The following is a 13,478-nucleotide window of genomic DNA, read 5'->3' as shown; positions in this document are numbered from 1 at the left end:
ACCTCCAAAGAATTCCCTCCTGGGCAGTGAGGGCCAAGGAGATGGCCCTGCCTTCCAGAGGTCCTGTGGAGGACAGGGAAGGCTGTGAATGTCCCTCAACGTGTCGTCTCACGAGCACTTCCTTTGTGACGGGGGAGCGGAAGACGCTCCCTGGTCTTTCCTCTCTGAGAGTGCACTCGAAGATAATCCTCAGTAAATGTACTTTCATCCTGAGTCTAGTGCAGGTAACGGCAGTTTCCTACCGCCTGCTCTGCAGTTAGGCATAGTCATTATCTGCTATTTTCACTGTCACTTACTCTAGGAAAGAAGAATAAAAAGGTTTTACATGTTTAAGTTCTCACGATGTTTACTTTAAAGGAAGAATTTAAAAACCGGGCAATAACCTGTCCAAAACTGGACAGATACAATTACATTCTAATTCTGAGTGACTATGTACTCCCTCCTAAAAGATCTTTTCTGAGATAAAGGCTCTTTTTTTTTAAAATATTTTATTTATTTATCTTTTTAGAGGGGAAGGGAAGGAGAGAGGAAAGAAACATCAATGTATGGTTGCTTCTCATGCATCCCCTGCAGGGAACTGGCCCCTGCCGGAAACTGGCCTGCAACCTAAGCATGTGCCCTGACTGGGAATCGAACCGCGATCGTCTGGTTCGCAGGCCCGCGCTCAATCCACTGAGCTACACCAGCCAGGGCTAAAGGCTCTTGATTATCAGGAAAACAAACATTTTGTTCATTTGCTGATCAGAACTTCCAAGCTGGTGCATCAGGAATGAATGGCAGTGCTACCGTGTCCCTGAGGTGGCCGGCAGAGCTGTGGAAGTCAGGGTCCCAGGACTGCCCACCTGTGGCAGTGGGCAGCCTCCCTGGCTTACCCCGGTGTGATATACATGATTTGCTGTATGTGATACTATGTGCAAGAGGCCAGGGAACACTGCAGTGTGTGACAGAAAGACTGTCTGGATAGCAGATTCTAATCCATTAATGAAGTGTTACTATAAACAGTGGAAAAACACAGTTCAACCAATGGAAGAGTGTTTTTGCAACAAGAATCTACTATCTGGCAACATGTAAACTAATAATAGAAAACGACTGACATAAACTCATTTGGGTGACTGTTTAGCCTTCAGGAAATAATGCTTATAACTGTCTCTTATGTGAACCACTGTGAGGTGGGGACCTACTCAGAAGATACAATTAGATATTTCATGAACATTAGTGGTTACCTATAAACACAGGTTTACTTCAATGTAATGCTAAAGTATCACCTGAAGAGACCAAATATAGCCATGGCATTTCTTTTTTCTATATGCTTGCCCACATTTTCAAGAGCATTCACCATTTCTAAGTATTCTAATTTCTTTTGTGAATTGGCAACCTAATATTATATACTACTTTGAGGAAGGTCTTAGGATAGCCTTAAATAATTAAGGGGAAATGCAATCCTAAATAGGATAACAAACTTTTCCTTTAAACAAAACTAGGTTTTGTTTGTTTTTAATTAAAAGAATAGCTGGCTAACCCAATCCCCTAATTTAAGGATAAAAGAAGCTGCTTCCAAGAACCTGCTGCAACAGAAAAGCTTTAAGGTGTTCTTTTCAGTAGTACCAGTCTTTAGTAAAAAAAAAAAAAAATCGATAGCCATGAACATATAGAATATTTCTTCTCCTCTCAATGTCACAGTTAACAAGAGACCAAATTAATCTACCAAAGATAACAGTTAAGGGATTAAAAAAAGCTTTTTGTACTTTTTTGAAACTGAACAAAACACCCAAAGACACAACAAATAACTGTGCTTTAAAAATGCACGTTAAAAATAAAAATGCATGTGAACACCTACTTTGTAAACTACAGAGTGAAAAGCAGCCTGACAATGATGGAGGCCTGGTAGCAATTTCCACTAGGAAATCATATGCACAGCAGTGTGGAAGTGAAAACCAACCCAATTCTATCACCATGTAAGATATTACCCCATGATTCTCCTACTGAAGAAAATCTAGAAAAACAAAGTCAGGAAGACCTGACCATCTCTTAGGAAGCTGGCAGAGTATGAGATATCTGTGTTCTAAAGCTCCAGATCAATTTCAAGGTCCTGTAATGCCCCAAACTCCTAAGTGTCTGTGCAAACTGGACTAATTCCCGATCTGGCCCAACGTACAAGAACCCGCATGTACAAGTTGGCCCGCATATGCCAAAACCTTTGAGTCCCGGAACATAACTGGATCATAATGGCAGTATTTACAAACAAAAGGGACAGCAAATACTTGAAACTAATTTTCACAAAAATATCATCATGACTATACTCTGCTGTGACACAACTGTGCAGAAATACCAGCCAATGCTAGAATCAGGAAAACAGCAGCCACTTTTAAGTAAGTAAAAGCTCAGGAGGATGTACCACAATATTTGACAGGCTTTGCCAACACCTTCATGAGCATTTGTCACACTCAGAGTGGCAGGAATGTTGGGCCAGTAACAATTCCACTCAGGTTCAATGGAGTCACTATATGACCACTGACCAAGTCCATCATCTTGAGTCCTTCCAACAGCTTGCAGTTCCTATTCTTCAGCCGGTGGGCTTCATCAATGACTACACAGCGCCATGGAATATTCCGCAGCTCAGGACAATCAGTCAAAATCATCTCAAAGGTAGTGATGATGGCATGAAACTTATAGGACCCCTTTATCACTCGACCCTATGAGAACAACTCCGAATTATTAATTAGCATTACAGATTACTAACAATGCTAACAGTAAGTAAAGAACATAAAACACATGGATTTATCCCTTTGAGAACATGGGATAAACACATTTTTTTCAAGATATTTGGGAGGTTTTATGCTGTTATGGTATAACAAGGCTTTAAAATCTTTTCCTTTTTAAAGAAGTTAGAAACTTGTTATTAAAATTTCTGATCCAATTTCATCACAGCCCACACCCAGTAAAGTGCCACTAAGAATGCTCATTCTACTCATATCCTATAGACTCCAAAAGGCGGAAGGCCAAAGGCATTATGTGCTAACTTAAAAAAAAGTTTTTACTTTTTAAAATTTTATACCTTTTCTTACTTTTGTAACTTTTTTTTTATTTCTAAAGTGCTAAGATGAAAAATACTCACTTAGGATAGAGCTTATAATAATTTCCCAAATTTAAAGATACATACAAAAAACAGATTTTGATATTTTCCTCCTTTGATTAAAGGGCAGATTTTCACACTTAAAGCAAACAAACACATGAAACAAAACCCTGTCCTATTTCTAATTACAGAACTACCAGTTACCACCTAGAGCTTAAAACTAATTTAGCATATACTATTCTTCTTTCTTCATTAAGTCATTTGTAATTTCAATACCACGGAATAACTGTATGCAGGTAACTTGAATAAGTAAAAATTCACAGTAATCACTACTAAGAGCCAAAGTATAAATTCTTCCCTTTGGATGTATTTTATTCAATGTGCCTCTCAACATTACATGCCTAGTATCTTTCATTTCTAGCAATAATAGAAAATGAACAAAATAAATATTCTTTCTGTTCACATTTAATAACACTATTTTTTGTTCACTTTTTCTTACAATTGCAAAAGAAAGCCAATTAGAAAATCAACACATTAAATAATTTTCAGTGATCTTCCAAGGTAAAGAATTTCATTTGTTTTTAATCTGATAATCAGGATGACCAAAGTTATAAAAATAAATATCTATAATCATAAGATGTAGAAATATAATGCAAACATAAATTGGGTAAGAAACCTAAATAAAGCAAGTTCCTCAATTTTGCAAAATCTAGACCCTTGCCCCAAATCACTCAGATCATTTTAAGTCCCAGCACCCTAAATCACACATACTAAGCATCGAGAAAGCGGCCTGCAATGTTTTACCTGGGGATCTTTGAAGTACATTTCATACAACTGAATGGTCCGACGACTAGCTTGACTCCCATGATACACAACCACGTTCAACTCTGTCCAGGTACGGAACTCCCTTTCCCAGTTGGGGATTGTGGACAATGGGGCAATTACTAAAAAAGGGCCATGGATTCCTTTCAAATATATCTCATAGAGAAATGTAATGGACTGGATAGTTTTTCCCAAACCCATTTCATCTGCTAAAATGCAGTTTCGCCTTTGGGAAGGAAATAAAACAAACAAAGTTTAATGAGTACAGATAGTAGTTACTGCTCTCTTTTTACAAAATATATATTACTATACTCACAATTGCCTATCTTAGATGTTTCTCTTAGACTCAGTAAAATGCATTTCAAACAAAACTAAGAAATAACAATTAATTATACATACTTCTATCAATTTCCGTATTACTTGTTGAATGAATAATATGCATACTTCCAATGCTTATTTTTTAATAATTCTTATTAGAAAGCTAAAATGTTAAGTTACATTTGAGTACTATTTTCAGTAACTACAAAGAACTTCAGGCCCTTTGAAAAGTGAAGGGAGCGTGTCACGTACATGTTGTACCAATTGAAAAGCAGCCAGTTTACTCCCTCCAACTGGTATTCCCTGAGTTTGTTATTGTTTTTGTACTCCCTGGAACTCTCCGATTTCTTCCAGTCATCAGCGGGAGGTCGCTCCTGTTTCAAATACAGTGAATCCCATTAGTGCTTTCTCAGAGACCACACCATGATGCTTGTTTCCAAATTAAATCCTCTACCCTCAGCCAATTCTTACCACGCGCTCTGTTTCCGGCTCCCTGGACATTAGTTTCTCAAACTCTTCGATCTTTGCTTGATCGATGTCCTGCCTTAGCTCCCAAGTGCTGTCTTCGTAAGGCAGTGAACACCACTTCACCAGGTAGTGAGTCACAGGCTGGGCCAGGTTTAAAGAAATCAGAATTGGATTCATTTGACCAAACACTACATGTATAAAGGAAAAACGTGTTCTACTTCATTTATCAATAGACACCACCCAGGCAACAGTAAGACCGAGTGGGTAGAAGTGTGAAAAGTGCTCCCTAGTTATAGATTCTCAAGTCTAAACTGAAAATAGTATTACTATTACCAAAACAAATTAACCTTTATCTCAGTCACTGCTAAGTAATGTTTAAAAGCCGAAAAGTACAATATAATGAAACGTCTAGTAAACAGCTGAATTTGAGCCTGAGCAAATCAGTCACAAGGCGTCTGATTCAAACTTACATGGCAAATTGTTTTAGTGCATTTATATATCTACATAATCGGTTAGTTTCTTAAAGAATGAGAAACAGGCTCGAATTTATTCGGATCTCTGCCTTTTTCTTACAGAGAAGCATACTATTTATACACAATCACTTTAAAATAGTATGTTTGAGCTCCAGAAGACTGGCAAACAGAATATTTTGGGTGATAGAGATCAATGGAATTTCCTTTGTCTTTTCCTCTAGAAAACACTCAGTTTCTTGACTGTTATTTCAGGACCAAGATGCACTAACCTGGTTGTGGTGTTAAAACCATTTGCTGTACTGTGGAAATATACTATGAAAAAGATTTTTTTTTAAAGCAAAACTAAAAAAGTCAAATATCATGTTACAGATATGGTCTTTATTTTATAATATCCTCTGTGCACATTAAATAAAGTTCATCAGCTTCGCTAAGGGTGTCCAATGTTAAACAACATCAGATTCCATTCTGCTATAACAGCACTCTTAATTTCATACGAAAATCTGTGCTACATAACAGATTTATACCAAAATGTACCAGATTCTTTTCACTGATCATATTCTGAAATTGTGCAAAACCTCAATGTATTTATTTCATATTGAAAATTGATTTCTTTTTAAAAAAGCTCTCAGACTACACATAAGACACATTTAGCACTATTACTAAATCATAAAACCAATAGTAAGTCACTAAATTTCCATTGGATTTTGAACAAACGTCCCATGATCAAAGGCTCCAACCAGGATGAGATCTAGGCCTTCCACAGTCATTCCCCGTAAACACACACGAGCTGTCTGAGCCACCAACCCCTAAAGTAAGTGATCTGCTATTACCTCTCCCCGGTCATCTGTGCTACGTGAACAATCCATTATCCGGTCAACCTCCACATAATCTGGATTAAAAAGCTCATCTTCAATCTGCACCAAAGGAAAAAAGTGAAAATGTTTATGTAATTCCTGGGAGTAAACACTGTATTTCACTTTTCACCAGGCAGTAATACTTTGGGTCACAGCAATACAAAATTTATATTTGGCAATTCTTTTATATTAATTGAAATGCTACAATTTAGCAAAATCATTCCCCATGAGGAAATCAGACTTCTCAGACTTTGTATTAACTGGGACTTTTAATTACTGTGTGAAACCTTTTCACTGTGAGAGAATGTTTAAGAATATTTGAAATGAAGTGTGAAATTACAATCCACTAATGAGCAGTCCAAAAGGGCTTATGGCATGCAATGCATTTGGCATTCTTGAAACTACAGTCTGCAATAAAGAACCAGAGCCATGCACACAGTAAGTGCCATTGGAATCTCGTAACTACTGGAGCTGTCTGATGCCTTTGAGCATCATTGAAAGAATGTTATTCAAAAGCTAAAAACACAGAAACCAGTGAATTTCAAATTATAGTGTGAGCAGAGTTTATAAGGTTTGGTTGTCTTTACCAATCAATATTAGTACCTCATTTGAATACAGTCTTGTCATTAAAGGTTGTAATGATTTATTTGTATCAAATATAGAACATGTAGCTAAAAGTATTAGGGATAAAGGAATGAGGCTTAAATAACTGGGTTACTTAGCTAATATATTAACAATCTTTACAAAAGAAAGTAATACTGCTTGCTTGCAAAGTTATCACATATAAAAGAATAAAACAGGACTCAAAGGACTCTAAGCCATACTTTACATAAGCCAGAGTCAGATAAGTTAGAAAACACAAGTTATATTATTGTGTTCCTATCAAATAATTTATCAGTAATATAAGTGCATTAAAACGCTTTGCAGGGACATGTGAGAAGTCGCTCAGACACCGTGTGTATCCCCTGAATTGCAGGCTGAAAAGATAAACTGTTCGATCACAGTTGGCTCAAGGATAACATTCTCTGGGCTACTGTTCCCATTAAAACACCTGGTTTGGATGCTTTGAACTGTGAATTATGGAACAAAAATCAGAAATACAAAAATGTGTTTCAACTGCCTCAGGCCTTTATATACAGTTGATTAGTGAGGCAAAAAATCCATTGAAATTTTCAGTTAATTTAAAATGTTAATATACTAGTGCACTGGCTCTGTCAAAAGCTCCTCGATTTAGGCACACAATATGTATGCATTATTCACAGACATCACAAACACTAAAACTTTCTACAAACTAGTTTTAATGACAAATGTTCTCTTTAAGACAGCTTATTCTTAAACAGAAGGTGTCATTGCTAACTTAAATTCCTCACTGTACTCCTAAACATGTCTATCCTTCAAATGATTAATCTATGCATGCCATCATGCATGTGATGCAATTTCCAGTTTCAGTAACCTTTTTGAATAAAGATTTTAGTTGCAGTAGATTTATAAAGAAGCCTGGGGTGTAACAAAGAATGCAAAAGTGGTCATAGCTGTGCATGGAACACCTAAATCCAGGACCATCTATGGGAATCAGACAAAGTGTGTGTGTGTGTGTAAAAGAAACAGTGGGGGAATACACTTTATCCTACCTGGCTAACTCTCGGACTCTCCTTTCAGACTGCTATTCAAGTCAAAACTTAAGATTCCGGTTGACGGGTAAGATAATGCATTTCAACTTTGGTGCAGGTGATGCACACACACAGACCCAAATGAAGGCTACAGAGCTGGGGCCAGGCACAAGCCCGCAAAATGACTGCAGGACACACAGTCCAAGTAAATGTAACCAACAGAATCCGGAGTCAAGGCTGTAGGGGGAAGTTACCATAGCATGCTTTCCTTTTCCTTGCTACTAATCCATAGAAAAGGTCAGCAGAACATTCGGTGTTTCTTTCTAAAAGGAAGCTAAACAATTTCAACTTGGCCCGTGTCATAGACATTTACCCTTAGTTTCATTAAGAAGGGCATGAAAAATGGAACTACCCATTTTTTTCTCAGAAACTGTCCTTTCGAAGAATCACCTAAATATTCTCCAACATGTAAGGAGTGAGTCACATCCGCGGACCTCCATTCCCCTCAGTGCTAACTGCTGCACTGCAAAGAAGCCGAATACTCAGAATAACCGAAGTGGTGATTTGGACATATGTCCAGTAAAACCACCACCATCTGATCCCCCAGCTAATACAAACTTTACAATCTGTCTGTTGGGAGCATGGAAATCAGATTCCAGGGGAACACACACTTGCCACCTGGGATTATAAGGATTTTATGACATAAAAGTACTGAACATTCTCCTGCCCCGCCCCCATCTTTAAAAAGAGGTGGGGGTGTGAAGTAGCTTGTTAAGCAGGTATTATTTTGCATCAAATTTCACACTTCTTTACATTTTACATTCTGTTAACTCCTTTATGGAGAAGAGAAAGCTAGTAAATCAGCAAGTTTAATCTTTCAGTGTGAAGGTTTCTCTTTTAATCTACTTGAGGCTGCAAGTGAAACCAAACTGGTGATCAAAAGTCCAGAGACCCCAGTAAGCAGTTTGCAAAGCACTTTCTAGAATGTGCTTGACTAAGTTGGGGAGGAAACTTGGACCTTCTTAGAAACGCATTTTTTTCTTTCCTACCCCAGATATGGTTACTTTTTCATCATAATTGATAACCTAGGAGAAAGGGAGACAGACAATGATATTATGCCAACTTTTATACCACAGCACACCATTTGTGAAAACGAGTTTAGTGAGCTCTCTGTAATGAGGCGTGGACTTGCACAGAAGAAATGCGCCTCATACCTTCCCCAACAGAAATAAACCTTTATTTCCTAGAACTCGTATTTAATACTTAGAGTTTTTAACCTGCTAAATCTTAATATAACATTTGTCTACTTACATTTTCCACCATCTAACTGTACTTTCATTACAAGATTGTATTCATACCATCACATTTCCACATAATATCATAAGGACCAGTATCTTCTCCACTAAGCAACAGGAAGAATGAGAAATTTCCTGTTTACACATTTTTTTAGCAATAACCAGTTACCAATATGCAAGTAACAGCACCAAATGAGGCAAACTAGTTTTTCTTAATAAATTACTGAACTAAAATTCAAAATTCAGAACATTTTAATAAAGTAAACACTTTAGAAAATTAACCAGATGTTTCATACCTCTGAAAGGAATTTGTTCTGGCCCTGCTTTGCCTTAAATCGTTTAATCTTTTGCTGAATTCTCTTATCTTTTTCCAGATCTTCTACAGATGCCCACTGACAATGAAGATAAGAGCTAAAAGAATAAAATATTTGAAACATGTTAAAAATAATTAATACTTTGTTGTATCTTTTATTGTCCCCCCAAATCAACTAAACAGATAATTAGCAAAATAACCTGTTTAACTACTCATAGAGGCTGCTGAGCAACATTGAACATCATTACTAACGTGCGAATAAGAAAATCAGTAACAGTGCCTAAAATCTGCCTTCTGTCCTGAGCCCCCAGCTCTCTTATCCACTTCCCATTAAAAAAGAGAGACAAGATGTAATAGCAAGCCGTTTCCATACATGAGTGGATGACACTTTAATACAAAACAATTAACACTACAAAGTGGCCTTAATTATGAATTTGTGTCTTGAGCATTTACTGTTAATTAAGAAATAAAAGGTTTTAATTGAGTTAAGAGAATTCAAACTTAAAACAGCAAAGATAAAAGCTAACTTAGTCCTTTTAGAGAAATCAGGGAGAAAAGGCCCACTGCCTGCTCTCTGAACACCCACGCCCGAACAAACTCCTACTCAGTTCCTGCCCTCCCCGCCCAGCTCTCCCAATCTGAAATGATGTCCCTTGTTTCCTTGGGAGTTCTCAGTGTCTCATGGCTACCCTCTCCTTGCAATAGGTTAGGCCCCTCCCCTTCAGCCTCACCACCAGCCTACCCTGAGCTCAGGTTGTGTTTTCTCTAACCTTAACTTGAATACTCTCCACACTCTGGTCTTCTTTTCTGAAACACACAGGTGTAGAGTTAAGGTTTCTGGTTCCTTTTACATTATTTTGTTTGGTATTTCAATATTCTTTTGTACCATCATTCCCTGTTGCCTGATAGCCTCAACTGTCTCTCTTATTTCTCTCACTAGTCCCAACATTATAAAGAAATGAAGCACTTGAATATACAATGGAGGATCCAAAACACCTGGGATTTAGTTACAAAAAAATGTGTATTTACTCTTACACATTTAAACTTCAAAGTACTCTCTATTTGATGCCATACAACTATTAAGATATTCTTTCTATTGCTCAAAACAGTTTTTGAACTCTTCAATTTTGATGCCTTTTAGAGTTTCTGCCGTTTTTGTTTTTTTTTAAATTTCACCTCTTCCAGGAAAATGTTTCCCTTTGAGGACTTTCTTCATCCAGGAAAACAAAAAAAAAAAGGTCACTTGGGGCAAGATCCGGTGAATAGGGAGGGTGGGGCACAGGGGTCATGTTATTTTTGGTCAAAAACTGTTGAACACTCAGTGTGGACAGGTATGCTCATAAATCACCCATCATGAAATGGACAAATGTGTTGAAAGAGTCTTCTAAAAAATTCACTAAAGCCAAACACAGCCTCTCACAACAGTGCCAGCTGGTACACTGATACAGATAAGTTCCTAGAACACTCACCTAGTGGGGAAGCCTGTACTACAGGGGTCTGCCCTCCAGAAGACAATTCCTTTTTTGGGGGGTCCTCACTCATATATCTCTTTCAAAATCAAGGTAATACTCTCAGAAATTCTGCAGCCATTATAAAATCTTTCAAAAATAATTAATGACATGGAAACACTTAGGATATCAAGTATCATATCATTTATATTTATGTAATGTTGAATATGCATTCTCAAAGGAAGGATTGATATAGTCCTACAACTGACTGAGGAGGTAAGGACTTTAAATATATACATCTTATATTGCTATGAATTGACATAAAAAAACCCTATACATTCATATACACAGAGAAAACAGACTAGATGAAATGCAACAAAATGTTAATAATGATTATTTTGGAGTGGTAAGATTGCAAGTATTTTATTTTCTACTTTCAATGCATATTTCCCAAATTTTCAGTAATACTCAATACTGCTGTGACCAGAGACAAATATGAATATAACCTTGTCTAGTCTCCTAACTGTCGGGCAGAAAAAGGGATGTGTGCAGTTGGCACTCTTGTCCTGGCTGAGGTGCACAGGCCTTTGAAGCAACACCAGGGTGACCATGAGTCAGACACAGGCACTTCTTTCTCTCATAAATGGGGCTGAAATTCTCAGTCAGTGAGGCTCTTTTATTAAAGGGAGAAAAACCCCAGGCTTTTCAACCAAGATCAGAAACAAGGTAAGGATGCCCATTCTCTCAACTATTATTCACTATCATATTCAAGGCATTGGCCAATGCCATTATATGAGAGAAAACAAGAAAAGCAATAATTAGAAAATAAGAAGGACAACTATCTCTATTTGTAGATGATATAATTGCATAACTGGAAAACCCTATAAAATCCATTAGAAAATTAATTCAAAAAACAATTTCAGTAACGTAGCAGGATATAAAATTGAGTGACAACTTCCACACACATAAATAACCAGTGAGAAGATACAATATTAGAGAAAACCTCTTTTATAATATCAATAAAGATAAAATACTCAGCAATAAGTTCAATAAGAAATGTGTAAAACTTTACATAAGGACGTATTTAAAAATCTCCTAGATAAACTTCTGGTCAAGATGACAACATAGGTAACACAGTTTGCGCCTCCTCACACAACCACATCAAAAATACAACTAAAAATAATTTTAGGACTGTATAAATGTAACTACTCCTTAACTGTGATGGAGTTGAAACTGCATTAGCCCTTTGAGGGCAACCATGAAGCTGATGTGGTCTCCGGTGGACATGAGTTTGACACCCCTGCCCTACAGACTGCACAACCATGGGAGAGCTACAAACATGTTGGTCCACCACCACCCTGCTCCCAGACAGCTGAACCTACACAGAAGGCAGAGGTTTGTGGTCAGTGGTTACAGTCAGCCCTAGCAGCTGACTAGCCTGGGTAAATCCCTCCCATTGACCTGCCAACAGCAATCAAGGCTCAACTACATGAGGAGCATGTACTCAGCCCACACTAAAGGTGCACCTCGAGAACCCCGCTTGGGTGAGAAGCAAGGCTGTGCCACTGGACCCTACAGGACACCTACTATATTAGGCAACACTACCAAGACATGGAGTCAAAGCAGCTCTACCTAATACAGAGAAACAAACACAGGGGGGCTGCCAAAACAGAGGAGACAAAGAGACATGGACCAAATGAAAGAATAGATCAAAACTCCAGAAAAAAAGCTAAATCAAATGGAGATAAGCAACCTATTAGACACAGAGTTCAAAACACTGGTTATGAGGATGCTCAAGGAACTTAGTGAGACCCTCAACAACATAAAACAGATTCGGTCAGAAATGAAAGATACACTAATTAAAATAAAGAACAATTTACAGGAAACAACAATAAAGTGGATGAAGCCAAGAATCAAATAAATGATTTAGAGCATAAAGAAGCAAAAAACCAGCCTTGGCTGGTGTGGTTCAGCAGATTAAGCATTGGCCTGTGAACTACAGGGTAGTAGGTTTGATTCCCAGTCAGGCACATGCCTGGGTTGCAAGCCAGGTCCCCAGTAGGGGGTGTGCAAAAGGCAACCACACATTAATGTTTCTCTCCCTCTCTTTCTCCCTCTCTTCCCCTCTGTCTAAAAATAAAATAAATAAAATCTTTAAAAAAATTACTTGCAGAGAATTTTAAAAAAAAACTAAAAGCAATTAACCAGAACACCAAGAAGAAGAAAAAACAAAAACAAAAAACCGAGAACAGTGTAAGCAGCCTCTGGGACTATTTTAAGTGTTCCAACATTCGCATGATAGGGGTGCCAGAAGGAGAAGAGAAAGAGCAAGCAACTAGAAATCTCTTTGAAAAAAATACTGTAGAGGAAATGGAGTAGCCAAAACACCTATGCATGACCTGTGGACACTAACAATGGTGTGAGGATTGCCTGAGGGAAAGTGGGGTGCTGGGTGGAGGGGAACAAAGGGGGAAAAACTGGGACAACTGTAATAACATAATCAATAAGATTTAATTAAAATAAATAAAACTCTCCTAACAGATACAAAAATAAAGTTGAACCAACTGGAAAGTTATCCTTGTTTTTAGATAGCATGATTCAACATTAAATTTGCAAATTTAATACAATGTAAATAAAAATATAAATAAGCATTTTTATAAAGCCACATAAGCTTGCCGAACTTACATACAGAAATAAACATGCAAGAATATCCAAGAAAACATTAAAAAGGAAATGCCCTCAGAGGAAACTAGATGTACCAGACACTAAAATATACCCTAAAACCTCTCTAGGGAAAGTAGCAT

At 37.5% G+C, this 13,478-nt stretch overlaps 1 protein-coding gene across 4 annotated transcripts in view; it reads right to left on the bottom strand.

Annotated features, from left to right (window-relative positions):
• The window catches only part of CHD7 (chromodomain helicase DNA binding protein 7), a 197,524-nt gene that overhangs the window by 43,265 nt on the left and 140,781 nt on the right, over positions 1-13,478 (bottom strand). For all 4 annotated transcript variants that reach the window (XM_037058607.1, XM_037058610.1, XM_037058609.1 and 1 more), the window contains exons 8-13: positions 9,210-9,324; positions 5,985-6,068; positions 4,685-4,822; positions 4,466-4,587; positions 3,878-4,121; positions 2,517-2,693 (exon numbers count right to left, since the gene is read on the bottom strand). In XM_037058607.1, coding sequence (XP_036914502.1) covers positions 2,517-2,693; positions 3,878-4,121; positions 4,466-4,587; positions 4,685-4,822; positions 5,985-6,068; positions 9,210-9,324 — 880 coding nt within the window. The remainder of the gene's footprint in view (positions 1-2,516; positions 2,694-3,877; positions 4,122-4,465; positions 4,588-4,684; positions 4,823-5,984; positions 6,069-9,209; positions 9,325-13,478) is intronic.

The sequence above is a fragment of the Sturnira hondurensis genome, unplaced genomic scaffold, assembly GCF_014824575.4.
Source record: "Sturnira hondurensis isolate 20B ecotype Veracruz unplaced genomic scaffold, ASM1482457v3 Scaffold0010128, whole genome shotgun sequence".
In the NCBI taxonomy this organism is placed as follows: Eukaryota; Metazoa; Chordata; class Mammalia; order Chiroptera; family Phyllostomidae; genus Sturnira; species Sturnira hondurensis.
The sequence above is the reverse complement of the archived record's forward strand: the minus strand, read 5'-3'. Positions and strand labels throughout refer to the sequence as shown.